This window comes from Danio rerio, chromosome 24, assembly GCF_049306965.1.
Source record: "Danio rerio strain Tuebingen ecotype United States chromosome 24, GRCz12tu, whole genome shotgun sequence".
NCBI classification, from domain to species: domain Eukaryota; kingdom Metazoa; phylum Chordata; class Actinopteri; order Cypriniformes; family Danionidae; genus Danio; species Danio rerio.
Genome location: NC_133199.1, coordinates 32,679,964 through 32,705,683, shown reverse-complemented (window position 1 = coordinate 32,705,683; position 25,720 = coordinate 32,679,964). Strand labels below are relative to the sequence as shown.

General features: G+C 37.5%; 1 protein-coding gene across 4 annotated transcripts in view; it reads right to left on the bottom strand.

Moving 5' to 3' along the window:
• Positions 1–25,720, bottom strand: part of arhgap29a (Rho GTPase activating protein 29a) — a 114,249-nt gene that overhangs the window by 33,981 nt on the left and 54,548 nt on the right. For 2 of the 4 annotated variants that reach the window (XM_688135.10, XM_009297526.4), the window contains exons 3-4: positions 13,840–13,983; positions 1,190–1,286 (exon numbers count right to left, since the gene is read on the bottom strand). In XM_688135.10, the coding sequence (XP_693227.4) occupies positions 1,190–1,286; positions 13,840–13,983 (241 nt within the window). Of the gene's footprint in view, positions 1–1,189; positions 1,287–3,212; positions 3,469–9,399; positions 9,509–13,839; positions 13,984–25,720 lie in introns of those variants that run through there. The other 2 variants (XM_073940881.1, XM_005162826.5) reach the window with 2 other exon arrangements.

The following is a 25,720-nucleotide window of genomic DNA, read 5'->3' as shown; positions in this document are numbered from 1 at the left end:
GAACTCGGCATTAAAGAGAATGGTGGATGAGACTCTGATTGGATTAATTCACGTTATGCTCAAAACACCCATAACTCATTAAAAGAATAAGTTCAACCCTGTTAGACCATGCGGTGCGCTGCAAACCGAATTCTTCCGTCCTTAAAACAGCAATAGTGGATTCGGACATGTCCTTAATGCTTTTGCGCTATGCGCTTTAGACTTTGCACCTAGATCATTAAAATAAAGCCCCTAATTTCCAACAACAACATATTTTAGCAAAACTGTATTTTTATATTTGATGTTCATTCAAGAATTCGATATAGATGGGTAACACACTATTTTTGCAACTTGGCTTTATTTTGACAGCAAAATAGAAATGGTTTCATTGTTTTGTACCATTTACAGATCAAGAATATACCTGTGAAACTATACATTAGATTTGTTACTGCTTCAAACTATATGTTAACTATCTCACAAATTATTTTAAAGTTCTTAATACAGAGCATGACCCATCTTTAGGACAAATCCGATTATAAATATCCTGGCGGCAGCTATAAATGTGTCCTCCGCTGTTTAGCAGGCAGCAGATTAATACGATTAGCATGCCTTGTGTAAAGCATACAGGAGTATTTTGCTGTTAGCATGTTGCTAAGCTAATAACATTACAAAACACCCTGTCATGCGAAACACAAATCTACACAAGCTTGTTTGGACAAATAATTACTTTGTGAATGTTAAAAAGGAATGTTCCATACAGTACGAATGCCAAGGTATTTTTACAAGCTTTTTTACTTCAGACGTACTGCACATTCCTCTTTTTAACTATGCAGTCTATGCAATGCTTTCTTGGAATTTGTCTAAAACAAGATATATTAAGTTGGTTATATAATTAAGCTGTCGTTTGAAACAGCTTGATGCCTTAAAATGCTGAACTTGACTATGTTTAGGGACAAAACTAATGGCACACACAGTATCATGCACACTCCTGACGTCAGAGACAACAAGAGACGCCGAAATCACACAGAGTCAGTGTTATCTTATTAAACAGACATGAGCTGAACACACACTCAGCTCGCTGACTCAGGAAGGTCACTTTCCTCTCTGCAGATGTTTCGGAGGGTTTGTGAAATGACTAATCGCACAGTGTTTCATGACAAAGCAATGAGTTTACAGTAAACCACAAATGAAGCAAATGTGCTGTACTTACACATTGCCAAAAGTGAAGGCCAATGTATCTATAGAAGTGTAGATCTCAGAAAAGAGCGTCTGCTTGTTGTCTTCATTCACTTCCTTGTAGTTCACACCTGTTTAACGACAGAAAGAAGAGACTTATTTAACATAATATATGGAAATGCATTGTCTTATATGGGTCAAAGACATGTATTAGATCTGCAGAAGAATTTCGATACATACACTGTAAACCCAACAGTCAACTTTATCAAATGAAATAAGTGTGGTTCACTCAAAATTGACTAATTTAAAAAGAGTTTTGAACTCAGTGTTGAAGGTAATGAGTTATTTGAATACCTCATGACTTCAACTCCCTGCTGAAAAATCCAGCTTAAACCAGCCTAGGCTGGTTGGCTGGTTTTAGTTGGTTGACCAGCCTGGTTTTAGAGGGGTGTTGGCCATTTCCAGGCTGGTTTTCAGCCATTTACAGCCTGGTCTTAGCTGGTCAGGCTGAAAAATGACCAGCTTAATCCAGCTAAAACCAGCTTGACCAGCCTGGTTTAAGCTGGACATAGCTGGTTTTGGCTGGGCTCTCAGCCTGGCTAGGCTGGTCAAGCTGATTTTAGCTGGTCATCTCCCAGCCTGACCAGCTAAGACCAGGCTGGAAATGGCTGGAAACCAGCCTGGAAGTGGCCAAAACCCCTCTAAAACCAGCCTGGTCGACCAGCTAAAACCAGCCAACCAGCCTAGGCTGGTTTAAGCTGTTTATTTTCAGTAGGGCTTAAATGGAGTAAGTTCACAGTACTCATATAGATTAGTTTTTTAACTCAAATAGTTTGAAGCAATCCTCAAATGGTTTAAGCTGCCTTAACTTATTGGGTTTTACAGTACTCGGTTGGTTTGAGTTCTCTTCATTTAGGGTTTTACTGTGCTCAAATTGCTTCGTGGACTCAAATGGAGTAAGTTCACAGTACTCATTAGGATTAGTTTTTGAACTTAAATGTTTTGTTGCAATCGGTTCCCTCAAATGATTTGAGTTACCTTAACTTTTTGGGTTTTACAGTACAGAAAACATTAAACGCAGTTAAAGTGTACTGGAATTTATGTAAGATATGTAAGAACATGTAAGATATATAAGATATATTTTGGTTAAAAAATTATCAAAATATCAGCATTTAAAAGAATAAATGATCATATGAAATGCAAATCATGATCATATGCAATATAAATCATGGTAAAATGTTTAATAATCCTTAACAAAATCTAATTGGACACATTTTAACGTATTGAAAAAATTGTGTTAATTCTTGAACAACTTCTTTGTCTTTGACTCATATATCAATTAATTATATTACTATTAAAAATATGTCATATATTCATTAACCCTTCTATCCAATTCCTCCATAAAACATGTTATGAGTAAGTTTAAGATGGGCAATAACATTATAGCTCAGTCTGCAATTAAGAGAATACTTGGTTTCCTGGGTCTAAACACTGGACTGGTAAAAACGGGGAGGAACTAAACAGCAGTGTAAATAAGCTACAATCAGCTCCAATAATAAACACTGTGAAAATAAACAACTGGCAGACCTCACCAAAACCATTGACGCCATTCCTATTTCAACACCCTCCCCCTTCCACTCCAAATCCACCGCAACACACCCTCCAAAAAGCAGGAGGGAAAAGATTTGTTAAGATAAATATCATTTCAGCAGATTTCACCTGTTACATATCTAGTTTCTCCCTTCAATCTGGCCAACACCAGTTTGAATTTGATTAACAGCCAACAAGTAACCCAATTTGGTTTAACTTACTGGTTGAATTCAACTGAAGGAGCTTCAGGAACTCTTAAACCCCATATTCAAAAAATACTGGGACATTTTAAACCAAATTTGACACAATTATTGACAAATCCAATCATGAGGTCAAAATTGTTCCCAAACACTTGGGTTTGTCCATATTTCAGCTTAATTTGAGTTGAAACAACAACAAAATATTGTGGAACAACTTAAAAAGCTACCTTCAAGACCTTCAAGCAAGTCCTCAAAGTGAATACTTACCAACCGCCACACTTCCCATCCAGTTAGCAATCTCAAAGCCCCCCAAAAAGACAGATGAAAAGTCAATATAGAAAAGTTTCCTGGAAAAATGTTGTCGAAATTCTCCAACAAACTTGATTTGAAAGCAATCCTGACCCAAATATGAAAACTAAATCAGTCAGGCTGATCTTCTGGAGCTTTTGAGATCTTCCCAGTAATATTTTAGATTCTGATGCGGACCAGAAGCTCCTTCTACCTCGGTTACGAACTTCTGTCTGGTCCTCACGTCCCTCCACATACCCCTCCCCAACAGGACATCCTGAAGCTCGCAAGAACACAATGGCAGCCCTCACCGTCCACACACAATCCAAACGTGGAAGTTACATCATTAAGCAAAAATGGCATTGTTTTTTTGCGTTTTTCCCCCTTCTCTCTGGGAAATCAGGCACCAGTCAGGCTTGCTAATCAATTTCACCTCTAAATCTAGAGGGAGGAACTGATAAAACATGGAGGAGACCAAACATCGAGCCCCCCGGAGACCCAGTTTTGGATGTTTCCCACAGAAGATACCAGACTTATCTTTTCAGATAAGGATGACACTGACACGTCCTCACATTAGAGGTGGTTAAAATGCAGTACTATTAGGGTGTGAAGAAGAATTCAATGAATTTGTCTCCATAAGCCCTGTGTACATCTTGTATTAAGACGTGTTTTTGCTCATCCCTTTACAAGAGGACAAGGCTGAATACAAGTGATAATGCGTTTTCAAACATTTGGAGCTTATTGCAAGTACTATTGAACTATTATAACTACTATTATATAACTACTATAAGAAGTACAATTCTAGTCTTGTGAGAGATCAAATGTGTTATAACTAACTCAGGCTCATTCTGAAAACGTACCTCTATATACATTTCTGGAGACTGCCAGATATGTCCCAAGAGCTACTTTTTTGTAGTTTTTGTTTTCGGTGTATGTTTGTATGTATGGTCTGTGTATGCTTTTTGAGATCTCAAATTTCTCTCGCTAGGGTCATTCGCGCCTGCTGTTCTCACGTAAATCCACCAGAGGCCACTGTCGACGGAGTGACAGATCGACTGACCCACCCTACATCCTCCTTCCCTAAACCCAATCATCAATTTTAAAAAGCAATCCAGAAAAAGATAAGCGCTCGCCTGATTTTTACCACGTCTTAAGATTTTACCACATTCTCACCCTGTTATTTAATTGTTTATTTTATTTTTTGGCTTCTGTTTTTGTCTTTTCCCGCTTTCCAGAACCGTTCTTCACTGGACTCGAACGTTATGGTCATGGTCAACTCCTCTCTACGTCTCAAGTCAACTGACGTACATGGTGAGCTAACTGGACAAACTGGTAACAGCGGGAAAGCCGTCCATATGGAGGTAAGCGGTGAACTGGTAAGCGCGAAAAGGAATGGCATCATACCGCCCGGTAGCATTCGCTTTAAAGATGAAATGCAGCCATACGTACTTCTGACTACATAATTTGCAATCTCCAGAAAGGTATATAGAGCTAAGTTTTCAGAATGAGCCTGTGTTGGTCAAAACTGACAAAAAAACAAGAGCCTTATTTGTTTTAACTTGCCTAAACATTGCAAATGATCAGGGAAAAAGTGGGATAATTAACGGCTTGCCGTGTGTTAAAGAATTTTAAATCTGAGTTGTTCTTTGCCTCTGCATCGTGCATTTAAATCCTTTAATGCAAAACAAACTGTGGATTACATTCTTGTCCACTTCCAGAGGTAGTCAAAAATTAAAAGCATTTGTTAAAAATGCATGAAGACTGAGTAAATATCAAATAATTTCTAATAGAAGTCAAAGCATTGGTGACCACATATTAAAAATGGTTACTAATATTAGTAAAGTGATCATTAGCACAGTGTTGTCTTATTGTATTATAAAATTAAACACAGCATAACATTGTACCTTGGTTGCAAACGAATCCTTTGTAAAATGAAGTGAACAAAGGGCCAAGTTCCAACTGATGGGAGCTGAAGCTTGATTAAAAACAGCGTTCATCCTAATGTTGGGATCCCAAGGAAGACATTTCAAAGACTGTGTTTGTCCACAAAGCGGCATCGAACGGCATCTTGTTGTCTTCAAAATCATCTTTTTCATTCTGACAAGACCCTGTGTCTTTCTCATTATTTACTTTTTTTCAATTCAATTCATCTTTATTCCTATAGCAATTTTACAATGTAGACTGTGTAAAAGCAGCTCAACATTGAAGTTTTAGAGAATTGAAATTGTGTCAGTCCTGTTTTCAGAGTTGAAGTTCAGTTAGTTTAGTTCAGTGTGGTTTAATTTTCACTGCTGAAAGTCTAAACACTGAAGAGCAAATCTATCGATGCGCAGCTCCAAGTCCCGAACCAAGCGAGCCAGCGGCGTTAGTGGCCAGAAACAAAACTTCACCAATTGACGAAAGTGAAGGAAAAAACCTTGAGAGAGACCAGGCTCAGTTGGGCATGACCATTTCTCCTCAGGCCAAACTTCTTGTGCCACAATTTTTTTTGCAGATTTACGTACGGTTTTAGGGTAGGATAGGATCAACTTTATTTGTCCCCGAGAGGAAATTTGTCTGGGGCAAAAAAGGTGCTACAACATTGCTCTAAACAGACATTAAAAATAAATAAAACAAAACAATTAAGAACAAACAGTTAAGAACATACATTGTTTACAGAATAAGACCGTATTTAAGTATAAATATATAAAACACAGAACCCAGTCAAGTGCTAACGTATTACAGGAACAGTGTTATTGAGTTCAACATTTTTATCGAGGTAGGAACAAACTGGAACAAATTTGCAAAACTTTTGCAAATCAATGTTGTTGGACACATGGGTACATTTTGGAACTTACATAACCTCCAGTATGTCAAAAGATGAAGGCGAATTTGATTTCTCAATTCCCTACTTGCTTAAAACATGGGAATGTGTCCACTTCATTAACTTGTGATCAGACCAACTAAAAAAGCATCTTAATAGCAGGGTCTTAGTAAGAGTCGAAAGCACTTAGCTGAAAGGTCCCGACTCCATCAGATGATAGGGGGTTTGAAGCGTCCCCGAGGGATACAGGTGATGAGAGGTAAAGAGGCACAGGGCTGATGGGAACAAACACACCCGCTTTTTGTTGGCAGCCCATGAGAGACGCCGTACCACAGGGAAACTTCAATTACTTTTGAAACCCAATCTGTGCAAGAACAGTGCATGAGAGAGCCTCAAAGTTGCATAAAAAAAAATAATCCTGGTGGCTCATGTTCAAGAAAGCAAGCCTTTTATTTTTATTTTTACAGAACATTGAGCGCTAAAATCATCAAGGACACGTTCGTCAACATCAGCACATATCTTCCCATCAGGACATTCGGCTTTCGGGGAGTTTGCGTTGCGATGTTCACATAACATTCTGGACCGCAGTCCTCCCTAGAGTCTCGGCGAAGGTTTGCCTAAACTCATGCTGGTCCCTATCTCATCCTGAGGCCCCGCCAGGAGGGTCAGTGTCACATTTCTGCAGCGGACGCACATGCCGGGCTGAACATGAGAGACTCGGGCCTGTTCAAACTCCACAGCGGAGTTCTTATCATGCTTGAAGCTCCCCAATCCGGATATTCAACTTTCTCTTATTCTAATCTCCGAGACACAGAGCTAGAACACTGATTATTCAAGTGTCACATTACAAAGGTTTCAGTGTGTGTGTGTGTGTGTGTGTGTGTGTGTGTGTGTGTGTGTGTGTGTGTGTGTGTGTGTGTGTGTGCTTTCTGAGTGTTAGAGAGACTGGAAACATAAGAATTATTTGTCCCTCTAGTGGTGATACATGAAATTGCAGAGATTTAATAGTAAAATCAGTAGGTTTTCACACAGAATGTTTAAACATAGTTCACACAAACATATATAATATGATTGTATAATGTTAATAACATTTAAAAAGCAAATGTTTTTAAATGTATGAAACAGAGGCACACATTTTTAAAACTCTTTAAGATGTTCAATAAGAGAAGTTTGCACATTTATTTTCACACATTTATCAGATACTTATACTTATATACTGCGATTTATCAATACTTTTATAAATACAGATAGTTTTACAAATTAAACCCATAATTACAGTTTTACAATATCAGTTTTAAATGTCTAGGTCATTTGTTTTTACAAGTTTATCAATTATTATTATTGAGAAATTATTAAGAAGCTTACATTTTTTAAAAGACTAAAAAAAAAGACTTTAAGGTAGGGCTGCACGATGTTAGAAAAATCTGACATTGCTATATTTTGTGTTTCTGCAATATATATTGCAATATTATATACAATTTTACCAGATTAATTAATTAGCCCTATTTGCAAAATGTATTAATTTTCAAATGACATAATTTTTTTAGGGGAATAAAAAGTGAAATAAAAACAGTGGTCAAAGGTTTTCAGAGTATAGTCAAATCATATTCTCACTGTAAAACCCAAAAAGTTAAGGTAACTCAAACCATTTGAGGAAACCGATTCCAATAAACCATTCAAGTTCAAAATCAAATCCTAATGAGTACTGTGAACTTAATCCATTTGACTAAACGAACCAATTTGAGCATATTAAAACCCAATAAATGAAGAGAACCCAAACCAACCAAGTACTTTAAAACCCATTAAGTTAGGGCAAAAATAATCTTTATGAGTACTGTGAACTTACTCCCTTTAAGTTGACATAATTATGTATTTAATTAACTCATTACCTTCAACACTGAGTTAATATTAAATAGTTTCTGAATGCTCTTAGTACTTAAAAACATGTGCAAACGATAAACTTTTACTCCATTAAGATTAAACTCTGCAGTAACTCCACAAATGTCATGTTACATAATATGAATATATATAATTATAATTATATACTGTAAATATAATCCCAATATAATAATAAGTATAATCCTAAACAATACAATCCCCAACCCAGATTGCGATATCATTGCTTAAACAAAATATTGTGCAGCCCTTCAAAGCACAGAAAATATTCAGTCATTTTCTTTTGGCTTAGTCCCTTTATTCATCAGGGGTCACTACAGCGGAATGAACAGCATATGTTTTACGCAGCGGATGGCCTTCCAGCTGCAACCCAGTACTGGGAAACATCTATACACACTCATTTTCACACACAATACGGCCAATTTAGTTTATTTAATTCACTCGTTCACTTTAGTTTATTTAAATGTCTTTGAACTGTCTGGGAAACCGGAGCACCTGGAGGAAACCCACGCGAACATGGGGAAAATATGCAAACTACACACAGAAAAGCTAACTGACCCTGCCGGGACTCGAACCAGCAACTTTTTTGCTGTGAGGTGACAGCGCTACCCACTGCACCACTGTGTTGCCCCACAGAAAATATGTAAGAATTAAATAAAATCATAAAAAAATCATTTCATTTACAATCTAACAATTATTTGAACTATGTTTTTACTTTTAATAAAGGAAACTAATTTGGTGAGGAAATCAATGAATTAAATGTTTTGATATTTATATTACCTCAATAGATCCTCATTTGCATATATTTAAATGTTTTAAAAGCTATCGATACTTTTCAGTAGTATGCACATGCAGAAAAAGGCTTTACACACATTAAATCTTACTGGGTTCCAGCTGGAAGGGCATCAGCTTTGTAAAACAAATGCTGGATAAGTTGGCGGTTTATTTCGCTGTGGCAACACCTGATGAAAAAAGGGACTAAGCCAAAGGAAAATGAATGAGTGAATGATTTTAAACCTTAATAAAAAACAAATTCGAGAAAACAGCACTGAATTACACTAAGAAAACTGCCAAACCACACAGCTACATAACTATTTAGAAAGAGGAAACCAAAAGGTTTGGCCTTGTGTTTATACAGAAACATCACATGACCCGCTATGAGCCCAATTGTCAAAACAAAGCTAAGCATTTAGCTTCAGTTCCCAATAACAGTGCAGAGTGCAAGTGAACACACAAAAAAAGCCAAGACTCAACATTTACCAAGTTCTCCTCCTGTTTGTTAACACGTAAGAACCCACTGTCATTATTGAAAATATGGAAACTCAGAGGCTAAAAATGACAAAATGCAGTCCCGTCTGTAGAATGAAAACTGACAAACATGACAATAGTCTTAAAAAGTATGTGCACACTCAAGCGACACCTAAACAATGTCAGTGATTTCGATGTTAAACTAAGCAAAACACTTACAGACGGACGTTTATTAGATGCAATGCAGATACTTCTGAGATTCTTGTCCGCAAGCCAAGTGAAGCATCGCCATGCATGGAGATGCTAATCTCTCACGGTGGACCCGAGTGAAACGGGATTCCTCTACTCTGACAAGGACATTGTATTCTGAGCAAGCGTTTGCCCCCACACGTACATGCACACACACAAACACACTTGCAGGCGTGCTTTGTTCTGCTTTTCTAATGTCAGCCCTGTGAGAAGCTTGAGGAACAAAGATGTCTCTTTTTGCGGGATCTGATTCTGATCTGAGTCCTCCTGGAAAAATTATGTTTTGGAAACAGTTGGTCGATCATACCATGTAGTTGATGGTACACATTTGATAATAAAATATTAAATATGACTTCAATAAAGACCTCATTTACAATTTTGTTTTGATATTATAGTAATTCATGTTTAATGTACTTAAGAATTAAAGGAAAATCTGAATCTACAAAGGCACAGATGAATCATAATATTTCAGTATATGAAAATGATATACAGTGAGCCTCAAACACTCAAAACGCGCTACTTGTTCAAACTGCTTATTTAAAATGAGCTCAGTCAACACAATTCTTGTTTTATGGGGAACAATTGTTTTATGCTTAATCCACTTAAATTTGTAAAAACAATTAAGTTAACTTTACCAATTTGTGTTGGGACAACATAAAGGAATTGTGTGGGACCCTGCATTTTTTACAGTGCACCATTAGCCGTATTTCCACTGTCAGGCCAGTGCAAGCCAGGGCTTTTATTGGGCATGGGCCGGGCTAATCGCCCGGAAGGTTGAGCAGTAAGGTCGAAATCATGTCGCGTTTCCACTGTCGAGCTAGTAGCTCGCAGTGATCCACCCAAACCCCGCCCCCAGATTGTCTCCCGAATCAAACTTTACACAACCCGCCCACTTCAGCGGGAATCAGGCAGATAAAGCAAACCATCACGAAACCATTAAAATGAAGACAACCGAAACAAACAAATGACGCGTTACTGTACAGCATTACATATATCTAGATGCACAGCCCTGTGTGTTCTCATTCATCATATTCATTTACTCACCGAACGACTGTTGGCATCATACATCGAGTGGTCTCGCCAGGGCAGGGAGCGCACCATCAGGCACGAGCACACATAGGTCTCAACCTGTGCAGTGCACATGCCCTTTTTAATCTTGGATAGAAAGTGCCCTTCCAAAATGATCTGAAATGTCCCCGCGAATTTGTTAAGTTTTATGTCTTTCTTTTGTATTTATATTGTTTATTATCTCCAAAATAAATAAATTTAAAAAAAAGAGAAAGCCGCTCGCGGCATCAACAGAGCTGTAAAGTGAATGCTCTTTTGCTCGGTCTCACATTCATATACAGGCATCTAAACGCGCAAAAACACACCTTTTAAACTTGACAAAAACTCTCGAAAACCTTTACTGCATGCTGTGTCTTTAATATGGTGTAAAGATTATTATGTGCTATTAAAACATCAAGGAGGACGCAGCAAAGAAAAGTCACCTATAAATTAAAACTTTATTATTTTATGCAAAAGCCTAACATTTAAAAGGGAAACATAAGGACGATTATTTGCAAAAAGACCCCAGCCTATGAGGCTAGATGTTTTCTTTTCCTTCTTTATTATTTGTTTATTTGTTTGGTGCATGTACTCGTCTGCGATCAGAAAACTAGTGTCCGCCTCTCCTTTCACTCCACCCTGAAGCCCCAGCTGGCCCTCTTTGGCCCAAGGCTATTGATTCCTTGTGCTTGAAAAATCCTGATGAAAAACAGCCCAATCAGATTGCAACCTGCATCATTAATATGCACGCCCTAGGTTGCGTTTGATTGGCCACAATGTTTCCTAGTGACATTACAACAATGATGATTTTTTTCTAAGCTTGCAGTAAACTTACTATGTATGTGGGACATGGGTTTTCCTATAGATTTTCTCTATATCTTAGTAAGTTGCGCTAATAGATGTCGAATTACAGTGCTGGTGTGCGTCAATTCATGATTTTTTCATTTCCAAATTTTAAAAGACGTTGCAAGGTGTGGCGTTTTGTGTCCGGTGTTTGATGGGCTTTGATAAGGAGTTGTTTTTACCCAACCATCTGTTCACATCACGTTACAATACAAAATATGGAATAAACAGATAATACATTTATTCAGCATCCCCACGAAGAGGCACGTAGTCAATTTTTTAAAATTGTTATTTATTAGGAGTTTTTACCTTTAATGGACTGGACAGTAGAGAGCATTGACAGGAAAGCATGGGAAGCAGAGAGAGGGGAAGGATCGGCATAGGACCACAAAGCGGGAATCAAACTCAGGTCGCCGTGAGCACCAGAGTGCATATATCGACACCCTAAGTGCTACACAACTGGCACAGACAGCACATGATGTATGTTTTGAAATTTTCCTCTTTCATTAATTTAGATTTTTTTTACATACCTAAGCCACATACTGCACCTACTATGTAGTTACCAGAGAACAATTAAATTTTTTAAATCAGTGCACTCTATTACACCTATAAAAGTAAAAAGTACTAATTGATAAATTACGCAACTGAAAAAACTGAAAGGATCTCTCATTTTTGTCATTTTTCTTTTTTTGACTAAGTTTGTAAATTTAGTCTCACTGCACACTCCTCGCTCCGACCAGAACATTTGTGAGTCATCAACTAAAGACTCATTCTAAATGAATCATTTGAATCAGTGAGTTGTTGGCTTATAAACAGATGTGATCAGATCTGACTACTTGACAAATTAGGAGGCTGATCACACCGAACACGCTTTTACTTTCCAAAAATGCAACGAGCAACGCAATGCTTTTTTGTTGACAAAAAGAATAAGGGTTTGAGTAGGAGTAGGCTTAAAAAATAATTTGTAATAAACAATTTATTAGGTAATTTAATAGATAGCATAAATAATAGTCGGTACAACTACTGTTTTTATGTTACTGTGATGGTTGGGTTTCAGTTGGGGTGTGGGTAGACATTAAAAAATACAATTTATTTGGTAATTTCATAGATAGCATAAGTAATACTTGGTACAACTACTGTTTTTATTTCACTGTGATGGTTGGTTTTAGGTTTGGGGTGGGGGTAGGCATTCAAAATTACAATTTATTGGGTAATTTAATAGATATCATAAGTAATACTCGGCACAACTACTGTTTTAACGTTACTGTGACGGTTGGGTTTAGGGTTGGGGTGGGGGTAGACATACAAAACTACAATTTATTTTTTAATTTAATAGATAGCATAAATAATACTCGGTACAACTACTGTTATAACGTTACTGTGGCGGTTGGGTCTCAGTTGGGGTGGGGGTAGAAATAAAAAAATACAATTTATTTGATAATTTAATAGACAGCATAAGTATTACTCGGTACAACTACTGTTATAATGTTACTGTTACGGTTGGGTTTAGGGTTAGGGAAGGGGTAGACGTTAATAAAATACACAAAATGGTAAATTTAATAAATATATTAAATAATTCTCCTTAACTTCCGGCTACAACCTTATCCGATCTAGCAACAATCCTTCCCTGTCTTCAGAAGTCTCTGTAGTTGTGGTGACAACACAAACACTGCTGTTACCTCAACAAAAAATCTGCCTCTGCTTTTATTTGATGGGAGAATTAAACAGATGGAACACGCTTTTTCTGCTCAGAGTTGACTTTTTTCAACTGCAAGCACAGCAGGCGCTTAAAATGTGAGGCTTGAAGGGCGCATAAGCAGCACGCAAAATGCTTGTGGCCATTAGTAAATCATTCAAAATAGGCGTCTCGCAATGCAAAAAGCGTGTTTAGTGTGATCAGCCCTTAACTGTATTATTTGTGAATCATTTCAATCAGTGAGTTGATCACTAGTGAACAGATGCACAATTGGATCTGTCCAGTTTCATCTCATTCATGAAAAGGACACCATATATAACAAATTTATGAAGTGTAGTGCAGTAAAAAGTACATTGTAAAAAAAGCTGGGTTCCACACAATTCCTTTATGTTGTCCAACTTAATCATTTTTACAAATTGAAGTAAATTAAACATAAAACAATTAAGTTGTCATAAAAACAAAACTTCAAGAATTGTGTTGTTTCAACAGAATTTAAATAACTAATTTAAATAAGCAGCAAAAGTAATTGTAGTATGTAGTGTATGTAGGGAAGAAAAAATATTTCCAAAAAAAAAAAAATGTTTGGATAAAGTACACATTCTTATAAAACATACTTAAGTACAATAGTGAAGAAAAAAACTTGGTCGCTTTCCACCTCTTGTGATATGAGATCATTTAGAGCTATCCGGAGTGCTAAATGTCAGTGGGAGGCATGTTAGAGGGAGTTTGAGGACCAGGATGTGTAAAGTCAATGACTATTTCTCCCTCATTCCTCTGCACTGTGTCATATAAAGCGGAAGGTGGTGAGTGAGACAAGGCTTTACCTTTGACCTTTGCGATGAGGGTCCCTGCTGCGCTGAGGATCTCCACTGAATTCAGGGAGTGGTGTTTGGAAATCACTGCTTTTAATACACGCAGCAGCTCTCCCAGACGCTCGTGAACCACCTGATGCAGACAGTCCTGGTGATCTGAAATGCATAGATGGAGGAATTTTAGTCATGGAATAAAAAAACAAACTGAACCAGACTACATTTTTATATATTCTGAAGAAACGTTGATCCTTAATTGCTTAAAAAGTTGCCACCATGATGCCAATGTTATATGGTTCCTGAGGTGTTCTGGTTCGATTTAAAGGGGTTTCTAGGGTGTTCTTGGTCATTTGGGGTGGTTGCTAGAGCACTTTGATGTACTGTATTTGGTAGGGCATTGATAAAGTGTTCTGAATTGTTGCGAGGGTATTTTTCCTGGGATTCTCCTGTATTTCAGACCCACCCCCCGCCATCTACCCCGTTTTGTCATTTCTCCTATTTCCATCTCCCACAGTAGGTTGTTGGTAGGATGTACAAAGTACTTGCTAGGACATTGCTAGGTGGTTGGTAGGGTATTGACAAAATGTTTAAAGTGGGACACTAGAGTCATACTAAAACTATCTGAGTTAAGTTAGGGCTGAGGTAGGGTGCTCTGTTGTCCCGTCACATATCTATTATGCTGTGTTCAAACCAGACACGGATAAAGCATCAATCGCGAGTGATTAACATGTTAATTCAATGCAAAGATGCAAATAGACATCCTGCGGTGCGATACGCATGAATGAGGCAGCGCGAATGATGCGATTCACCTGAATGAAGCGATGCGAGTTGAGTGTTTCCCGTGATTGATGTGCTTATTGCACGAATCACTCGGGTTGAAAAATCTGAACTTCACTGGACATTCGTGCCATATTAACCAATCAGGAGCTTTGTCTTGTAGGGGCGTGATTATAATGTAGCACCTGTTGTTGGTGTCCTGAGGCGAAATCCTCTTGCCGACACCGGACAACAGTTCATTAAACTGGGCTCAGCTCAGCTCGAAGCACTGCTGAAAGCCTCCATCATCTAGGTACAGTTTCTGGAGGAGTTGATGAACTTACAGTGCTGGGTGCACCTTCAAAAGAATTTAGGGGACTCAGACACAGTGCCGAACAAATGTACGCTGTTTTTCAGCCTTCACACATAAACACAACTACACTCTCGATAAAATCCATGTTATCCATTTAGCACCGAAGCTAGTCACCGGGCAGACAGAAGCCCCGCCCATGACGTGAATCCATATGTATTGTTGATCTATGAATGAAGTGGATTTGATGCACGAAAAAAGCAAGTAAACTTAAAATGTTCACGCGTCTAATATTAAATCTATTTAATATTGCGATTTATCTGTGTATGCCACATCTGGTGCGAACACAGCATTAGGATAACTTAATTGTTTTTACAAATTTAAAACGGAACGAACATAAAACAATTAAGTTGTCCCAAAAAAACTCAATGCCCTTCATCTGTAGGGCATTGGCAGGGTGTTCGGAGTAGTTTCTAGGGTCTTACTATGAAGTTCATTACAAATATAGATTCCATGACACTACTGTGTGGTTGGAAGAGTGTCTATAGCAGTTGCTAAGGTGTTGCTAGAGTGTTCTAGGCAGTTGCTATGGTGTTCAAGGGAGTTTGTAGAGTTTTGCTAAGTAGTTATAGGTGCTTGCAAAATAAGTTGTAGTGAGGATATTTTGAATGGTTTGACAGGGCATTACTGTGTGTTTGGTTGGGTGTACTGTGTGGTTACTATGGCTAAGCATGGGACGATAACCGTTTTCAAGCTATACCAGGGATTGGAAAATTTTCTGTAATGCCCGTTCCTAAGGTATGAGTAAGATTTATTATTGACATTTTTTGAGGGGGTTGGGGGAGGGGGGGGGGGGTGCAACAGTATCTCCAACAGAAAAATATTACTTAGCCTGACATGTTTACTGCTCAAAAATATTTTTTAAATGTTTCTCAAAATAAAATACATTGTGTTCAAAGTTTTGAAATACTGCTAATTTTATGTAATTTTGCCCACATGGATAAATTAATATTAATCAGATGATGTCATTACGCTGCTGTGCGTTAGCCAATCGTTGCATTGCTGATTATGATTTCGAGGATCGATGGATCTGTCCTTCACAACACATGCAGCGATCTCAGATCAGTTTTAGACATTTTAATCAGATTCGCAAACTTGTTTGAAGAACCAAATTAGCCAGGGATCAGTTATCAAGATTAAAAGATCCAGGATCTGCCAAATCATCTTAGATTATTTAAGCAAGGTATGAAGAACGGACCCCTGGTTTAATTGCATGTCAACAGCTCCTTTAGAAATATTACTCCCAGGAAAAATCATAACATGTCAATACTTATTTTCCCCACTGTAAGTCTGACAACTTACAATAAATAATTGCAATAAATAATTTTGGTTATTATTCAAGTCTGCAATTGTGAAAGAAATTGACACAGAAATCTCATGTGTATTCGTGAATTACAACTAATATTAGCGAGATAAAAAACGTTCTGAACACAGGACACAGAAAGGACAGAGACAAATAGCGATAAGTGCAAATACCAGACATCTACGTTCAGCTTAAGCAATACAACAATAGTTCTTATGTGTTAATTAGACACCCAATGCCAACTAACACGTCATCATACACTTAAAACAGCCTGAAAGAGGAAGAGCTTACACTAATTCTGAATGAATCCTTTGTTGAGATTAAGTACTGGTGGTCTACGACATCACAATGGCACGAACCTGTCTGATCACTACATCTATACTATCAAATCTCATTTCCTCAGACTAATTCAGTGCTTAAGATGACCATTTCTGCTTTCATTATGTAATTTGGGTTTGCTGTCTGCTCAGTCCAAGCACGCACGGTACAATCAAACCAAAACTGTTCATTTTTTAGACATGTTCAAATGAATGCCTTCCAAACAGCTTATTTTGACCTTTTCCCCCCAGATTTGCACACAAACACATACCCATGCAAACACTTACCCATAACCACATTCAGGGGAACCATCGCACCCTCTCCCATCTATCAAAGCCACATTTGTGCTGACGTGGGCCTCTGGATTACCCGGCGCATGGAAAAGGGGATCAGGGAGACTTTACCCCCTCTACCCTCTTTTTTCGCTCCATCTCTTTTCCGTAAAGCAACAAAAAGAGCCCGCGGTGGAACTAATGCTGCCGTAGATGGTGACTAACAGGGAAATGACAGTTGCTCTCTGGGGTCAACAATGTCTGAGCATTATAGTTACATAAGAGGAGTCACAGGAAAACTATTTTTTCATTATGTTAGCTATGCACTGATATTAAAGTTTTTTGGATGATTATTATTTTCATGTTATGGCAATTAAAAGCAGTGAGTGTTCAGTAATATATGAAACTTTGTTTTCTTTCTTTCTTTTTTTAAATATCAGCAAAAAAAGAAGTTAAGAAATAGCGTGCATACTAATATTTAGTTTAGGCACAATGACATGATAATATAAAGTATTAAAAATACTATATAAACATAATATTATAATATATAAAAAAAAGAAGAGTACATTTATTTTAATTAAATTACTGCCTGCTTTATCATGGGTCACTACAGCAAAATGAAAAATAAAATAAAATAAAATAAAATTTAAAAAATTAAATTAAATTAAATTAAATTAAATTAATTAAATTACTGCCTGCTTTATCATGGGTCACTACAGCAGAATGAATAAAATAAAATAAAATAAAATAAAATAAAATAACATTATCACTTTTCTTTGCCTCTTTTCTTTGGTCACTACAACAAAATGAACTGTATAAAATAAAATAAAATAAAATAAAATAAAATAAAATAAAATAAAATAAAATAAAATAAAATAAAATAAAATAAAATAAAATAAATTAAATAAAATTAAAAAATAAAAACTCACTGCTTTATCATGGGCCATTACAGCAGAATAAAATAAAATAAAATAAAATAAAATAAAATAAAATAAAATAAAATAAAATAAAATAAATAACATCTTCATTTTTATGAACACTTTGCCATTGGCCCATCATATGCGAATGTTTTTGGCATCAAATATTTGAAAAATGCTGAGCTAAATGACTACCTACATGAGTCAATACACTGAGCTCACAGAGTGACATATCCACATAACACTGACGATCACCCCTGCTGCCCTTACCAGCATGAACAGCAGGTCTGCCACTGTCCTGCAGCTTTAGCACTCATTTATCTTCATCAAGTGTCATTCATAACCACTTCCTGATGAGATAACCTAGTGCTCTCTTATGAGATCCGAACCAAGCTTTTGTTTCAATCCTCCACAGTCAATCTTCAGCAGCTCCCCTCCTGTTAAAGGGAGGCCAACCCTGCACTTCTGACCCTATAAGAGCCCTCAACATGAGTGCTATTACGCATCAGGTGGAATTACTTCTTTTGTGAGTGTGTTCCTGTAACACCATGTCCTATACGTACAATAAACTAAACAGATTTATATGAAATTATATGACTTATTTCATCTTCATAATATATGCCATCCTAAGCCACATCCCTAATTAAATGCATTGTGTATTGTAACAAAGAGGAAAGTAGGCATCTCAAACAAAAGAGAACTAGGAAAGAAAAGGTGATCAATTAAATTACCTCTATCCAAACGAAAACACAGAGAGCTTACCTTCCTCCGTTAACAAAAGCAAAGTCAAACGGATTCTCAAAATAAACAGGCAGGCCACCCCTACGCTCCAATTTTCAATGATCTTATCAACATCAACAAACATGTACACGTCAACAGTCTTAGTGAGAACATCGGAGCAAGTTTGGCCATTGGAAAGGCCATTGGAGGAAATCCACAAGCAATCAACCCCCCCACCAGCACACCTGCCAGCAGTTTCATTTATACACCACGACTCAATGGAACACCCGATAATGGAAATACAAAAACACAATTATGTTTGGTCTGTTGAACATAAAGGAAGATGTTTTGAAGAATGCTGGAAACCTGTAACCATTGACTGCATAGTACAGTTGAAGTCAGAATTATTAGCCCTGATTCTGTTTTAAATATTTCCCAAATTATGTTTAACAGAGCAAGGAATTGTTCACAGTATTTCCTCTGGAGACAGTCTTATTTCTTATATTTCGGCTAGAATAAAAGCAGTTTTTAATTTTGTAAATAACATTTTAAGGTCAATATTATTTAAAAATTAGCTTCACGGTGGCTCAATGGTTAGCACTTTTGCCTCACAGCAAAAAGTTCACTAGTTCAAGTCCCGGCTGGGCCAGGAAGTGTTTCAGTGTGGAGTTTGCATGTTCTCCTCGTGTTCACGTGGGTTTTCTCCGGGTGCTCCGGTTTCCCCCACAGTCCAAAGACATGCGACATAGGTGAATTGGGTAAACTAAACTTGCCATGGTGAATGAATGTGTGTGTGTGTGTGTGTGTGTGTGTGTGTGTGTGTGTGTGTGTGTGTGTGTGTGTGTGTGTGTGTGTGTGTGTGAATGTGAGAGTGTGTATGGGTGTTTCCCAGTACTGGGTTGCGGCTGGAAGGGCATCCGATGTGTTAAACATACTGTATACCGGAATAGGTAGTTCATTTCACTGTGGCGACTCCTGATAAATAAGGGCCAAGCCGAAGGAAAATGAATGAATGAATGAATATGTATTATTCAACACAGACTCATTCTGAAAACGTAGCCCTATATACATTTCTGAAGATTGCGAACTATGTTGCCAGAAGTATGTGTGGCTGCATTTTGTTTTTATAACGAACGCTACAGGGCGGTATGACGCCATTCCTTTTTGTGCTTACCAGCTGACTGCTTACGTCCGTATAGACGGCTTTTCTGCTGTGACCAGTTTGTCCAGGGGCTGCGAACGCGGCAGACTTGTGACATGGAGCAGAGTTTACCGCAACAATGGGGTTCAATGGCCAACAATAGTTCCAGAAAGCAGGTAGGACAAAAACAAATGCCATAATAATACAATAAATAAATAAGTGAATAACAGGGTGAGAATGTGGTTAAATCTGAAACCGTGGTAAAAATCAGGCAGCCACGAGAGCTTTTCTTTTTCTGGATTTCTTTATAAAACACTATTGGTTGGGTTTAGGGAAGTGGATAGGTCAATCTGTGTATTTTCAAATACTATAGGTTGGGGTTAGGGAAAAAGGAGGGTGGGTCAGTCGATCGGTCAGTCAATTCAATCAGTCAAACAGTCAGTCAACAGCGGCCTCTGGTGGATTTACACAAGAACAGCAGGCACGAATAACACTCACATAAGAAATTCAAGATCTCAAAAAAGTGTACACAGCAGTCACTGGTGGATTTACTCGAGAAGAGCAGGCACAAATAACACCCGGAAGAGAAATTCAAGATCTCAAAAAGTGTACACAGCAGCCGCTGGTGGATTTACTCGAGAAGAGCAGGCACAAATAACACCCGGAAGAGAAATTTGAGATTTCAAAAAGCATATAAAGCAGCCACTGGTGGATTTGCGAAAACAACAACAGCAAAAAAACGTAGCTGCTGGGATGTATTTGGTGCTCTACAGAAATGTATATAAAGGTACATTTCAGAATGAGCCTGGGTTGGATCAGTTGGTCAACAGCGGACTCTGGTGGATTTACGTGAGAAGACCATGAGGGATTGGCACCCACTAGAGAAATTGTTGAGATCTCAAAAAGCGTACTCTGTGACCTCTGGTGGATTTGCAAAAATAGAAACTACAAAAAAAAAAAAAAAAAACGTAGATCCGGGGGCATATTTGCGCTCTCTAGAAATGTATGTAAGAGTACATAATCAGAATGAACCTGGGTTGAAGTAAATGGCTACAGGTTTTCAACATTTTTCAAAATACCCTATTTGTGTTCAAAAGACCAAAAAAAAAAAAAACGAACTGGTTTGGAATAAGTCAAGGTTAAGTAAATAATAAATGCCAATACCGAGCCTTTAGGCTTTCTCTTACATTTCTTCTAAAATAAAAGCAGGAGCTATAACACTTACTAAAGAAATGTTCCAAAAGTTTGGCATTACTACTCAAGAGAAACAATCTGGGAGAAATTCGTCAAAACAGAAGGACCACAAGACAATTTCACACCATGATGTGAAGACGGAGAGTATAATAAGCAGGTGGGTCAAAGGTGACCGCCGGCCAGCCTGAGCCTAAATCTCTTAATTGGCGGGGGTCAAATTAAAAACCTTCTTTTAAACAACATTACATTTCGAATGACAATAACACAAACACAAAGCGCGGCCCCATCCCCACACACAGGACCTCCATTCACATGCACACACGGTCACGCATCCCAAAAGAAAAGGGGGGTTCGGTTGTTCTCGGTGTGGCTGAGCAGAGAGAATAGAGGCCACAAGACCCAGAGCCATCAAACACTTTAAATGGCTCCATGCTCGTTTGAGCCGATCCTAAAAAAAACAACCAATTAGCACAACCGAGCTGTGGAACTGCGGGAAGGATGGGAAGTAGAGCTGTAGGATATTGAGGAAAAATGTGATATGCAGTAACATGCTAAATAGTGTAATAATCCAGTCTAACCTCACGGGAAAACATAACTATTTTATGTATCGGTGGAAATGTGGTTACTTTATACAATTTCATAATATGATTTTATTAATATGAAAATGTATATTTTTTTAAAAGAAGGCATGCCTCCAATACTCCACCCCTAAACCCAACTGTCATTGGTGGATGAGCAAATCATACTAAATTGTATGAAAGCATACAAATTAAGTCTAATTAACCATTAAATTAAAAAAATGTTATGATTTTGCGATGCGATTGTGTTGTATATTCGATATCCAATCCATAATGTGATTTTTTTTTTTATTAAAGCGAACATAAATTTGATATTATTTCAGGGAAAAGAAACTTGTGAAAGTGAACAGTCATGTGTTACTGTTGCATGAAACAAATAGGACATTTTAATCAACCCAAGCTTATTATTGATATGTACCCCTGTATATATTTCTGAATAGGGTGAAATATGTCGGAGGAGATACGTTTTTCGCAGTTTTTGTTTTCGTGAATCCACCAGAGGTAGCTGTGTACATTTTTTCAGATCTCAAATTTCCATTCGCGCCTTCTGTTCTCGCATAAATCCATTGTTCTCGCATAAAGGCTGTTGACTGACAGACTGACTGTTCGACCGATAACACAATCCCTCTTTCCCTAAACCCAACCGATAGTGTTTTCAAAAACACAGATTGACCTGATCACCTACTTCCCTAAACCCAGCCGACTGTTTTAAAAAGCAATCCAGAAAAAGAAAAGCCCACGGACGGCTGATTTTTACAATGTTTATAGATCTGAACCATATTTTCACCCTGTTATATAGTTGTTTATTTATTTATTTTTTGCCTTTTGTTTTTACCTGTTTTCTGGAACCATTCTCCATCAGACACAAACCCTATTGTTGCGGTCAACTCTTTGTATCTCAATTCCGCCTACGTACGTACTGAGGTAAGAATCAGCTGGTGGCATGAAACGAAACTAAAGCTGTTGGTGGCATCATACCGCCCTGTAGCGTTCGTTTTAAAGACAAAATGCAGCCATATGTAGCTTTGACTACATAATTCACACTCTCCAAAATGTATACTAGGCTACGATTCACAATGATCCTGTGTTGACTTTAACAATGTAAACAAATAAAAATAAATAGATTAAATATCTGGTATAGTTTTATTAACTAAAGTGTGCTTCACACAGGTGAGTGGGCATGACAAACCACCTGTAGAAACACTCTTCACTTTTCTCTCCAAAAAAAACTCTCCCTTATTAGCACTTAATTCTCTGAGCATCAGGTGCAACAAAGTTTCTTTGAATAATTAGCACTTCCTGTGTGTACCGCCTTCTTGTGTTGATTTGCTGAATGTCTTTTCAATTGTAAGTTGCTTTGGGCAAAATTGTCTGCTAAATGACTAAATGTAAATCTAAATGTCATTAACCTGAAAACAGAAGAATCAGGAAAACAAAAACACTGTTTATTTTTTTTCTAAACATGTCTTGAGGGACTCAAAATTCTGCCCACTAGTCTATTGGCGCCAACATAGTAACAGATTTTTAGATAAAAACAGCATGTCCTCTCTAAATGGTTTCAGATATGCACGTTATCATGGGCTAAAAAGTCTTTCAGATGTTCGGGCAGCTAGTGGCAAGCACTCAAATGTTTTTTTTTTTGTATTAAAAAACTCATTTTTTCCATACCATATCTGATATAAACATTGCTATCTTCACATTTTCAATACTTTGATGTAGGGAAGTGTAGGGAAGTTTTAACCCCTGCAGTTCCCTGTTTGGGGTGGTTACAATAGCAGCAACTTTGTTGTCATCGAGGCCAAACGCGATCACTCACCAGCAGATTGGTATAGCAGGGAAAAGACCCCTCACCAGTGTTGACGGGAAACCTTGTTTAACCAAGAGCGAGCTTTCAGCAGGACAAGAAAAGCCCTTCTGATTGGGGAACCTTCCTTTTGTCTCTGAGGCCATTTGCAAACAGTAGGGCTGTCTCCTTTTGGGGTCTCCAGCATGAGGCATTTATTGAACAATAAATCTGGGAACTAAACAGGGTAAAGGAGAGCGAAGGAAGGGGGAAGTTGGAATCATTTTCCTGGATCCACCTGGTTCCTGAGGGACGAGTGTTTTTTGGGGGGAAATAAAAAACCACCCTGCAAGTCTGGATTCTCAGAGTCACTGGCACATTTTTACCCCATTAGCGTCATGGAAACCCAGCATTCCAGCATGGCGACGCCTCATCAAGTGTAGGAGTGGGAAAAGAGGGGCCACACGTAAACACATGAACACACAGAATTACCAAATAAGTCCAGCAGTCAAGACTACTTTTCTCTGGGAAGACAGGAGTTCCGCGATTTGATAAATCATAGAATGTATGTAAAATTGTGATGGATGTGTTTACAAGAAGCAAACTGAGTACTGCTGACATTTTTATAAATTTATAAGGATGAGCTGGCATTAATTATTAATTCAGTTCAGATTTTCAGATTTAATGTTGATATTAAAATTGTAAAAAATAAATAAATAAATAAATAAATGTAATAAAGAAAACTTATTTTTTGTACATTTACACAACATTTAGACAAACAACAATAATTTATGTCTAGGATAAAAAATGAATTATTTAGAAATTCACTTTAAAAAACATTAAACAGTTATTAAACTATGAAAATATAAAATAAAAAAAATAACTTTAAAAATGTATAAAATAATAAAAGTAATAATAATATTAATAAATTATGAAATAATAATAAATTAATACAAATATTTTTAGGTGAAATATAAAGGGGACATCTTTTCCCCTTTTTCATGATTTAAGATATACCAGAATGTGTCTGTAAAGTTTCAGCTCAAAATAATTTATTATACCTTTTAGAATATTGGGTTTATCTGCTTTAAACACAATGATGTTTTTGTGGCCTGCGCCTTTAATGCTAGTTCTCCACGCCGACCGTTACCACATGCCTGTCAGAGTGTGCCTCAATCTCCGCCTCGGCTGCATCAGATAAACAGCAAAGTGACAGACATGAAGGAAGCAGATCTCACGTAATGTTTGTGAGAATTATTACAGTAAGAACTTTCCCAATGATTATTTGATGTATTTGTTGTGGAGTTTAGAGTTGGGCCGATAGACGATGCCATCGTGCACGATGCTGAGCCGGCATCGCCAATCCTCCGCCCCGCCCCTGTCGCAAACCCGCTCACGAAAAATACACATTTAGGCCCTGTTTCCACTAATATGTCTTAGTTGTAAAATGGTGTTTTAAAACGACAATTATCCACATCCACACTGGCGTTTCACCTAGCATTTCTGAACAGCCCTCTGTCTGCTGAAAACGCACATCACGTGACCACACACACACACACATACACAAACACATACAAACACACATAGACACACACACAACCACACACACTATCATGTGCTCGTCTGAGCTTCAGAGAGCAGTGCACGTCAGACAGTTTATCAAGGATGCACCCCTGGATCTTGTCTCACTATAGTTGTTAAATGTGATATTTAATTAATCTTGTCTCTGTCTAACGCCTCTTTGGTCTTTTGAATCTATCAGGTAACTTGTCCGGGATTGAAGCGTATCCTTTTTTTTGTCTTGTTTTCACTCCTACGTCACATTGCGGTCGGCCTCAAAATGGGAGGGATTTGGATCTGATTTTAATTCAATTAAAATTAAAATTAAAATAAAAAAGAGACTTATTGTCTTTATATCAGCAGACACACTGTGGACACACTGTACCTACACACAATTATGTCCTAACAGCTTACTAAAAGATTATTTTCATCATAGGTGCCCTTTAAAGCATTAAAGAGGGTAAAGGAATTTTAAATAGTAAGAAAATACAATAATAATAATAATAATAATAATAATAAAGTAATTAGATAAATATATTTAAAATAAATAAATATGATATATCTAGAACAGGGCTCGAAATTAACCTTTTTTTTTTAGTATAGCACCGTTGCTCCTAACTTAAAAAATGTAGGCGGACCAGACAAAATTTTGTCGCACCCACCAAAAATTATGAGCACTGTTACTACATATTTTATATTAACAGATTCTATTATATATTAACACTTTAATCACAACTAACAAATAAACAAAAATCTGCATGCGCTCACCGGTCCTGCACGCACTGCTTGACGTGAATGAGATGAACTGAATTAACTGTGTTGTTCTCAAGGGTGGTGTCTGATATTGATATATATAGATGATATTGACATTATTAACTTATTATTTGCATACGTCATCTTAATAGCAATAACAGTCTTTTCGTGAGCTGCAATATTAGTTTCATGCTCTTTAGCAATGGTGATTGCAGTGTCAGTCGCACGACT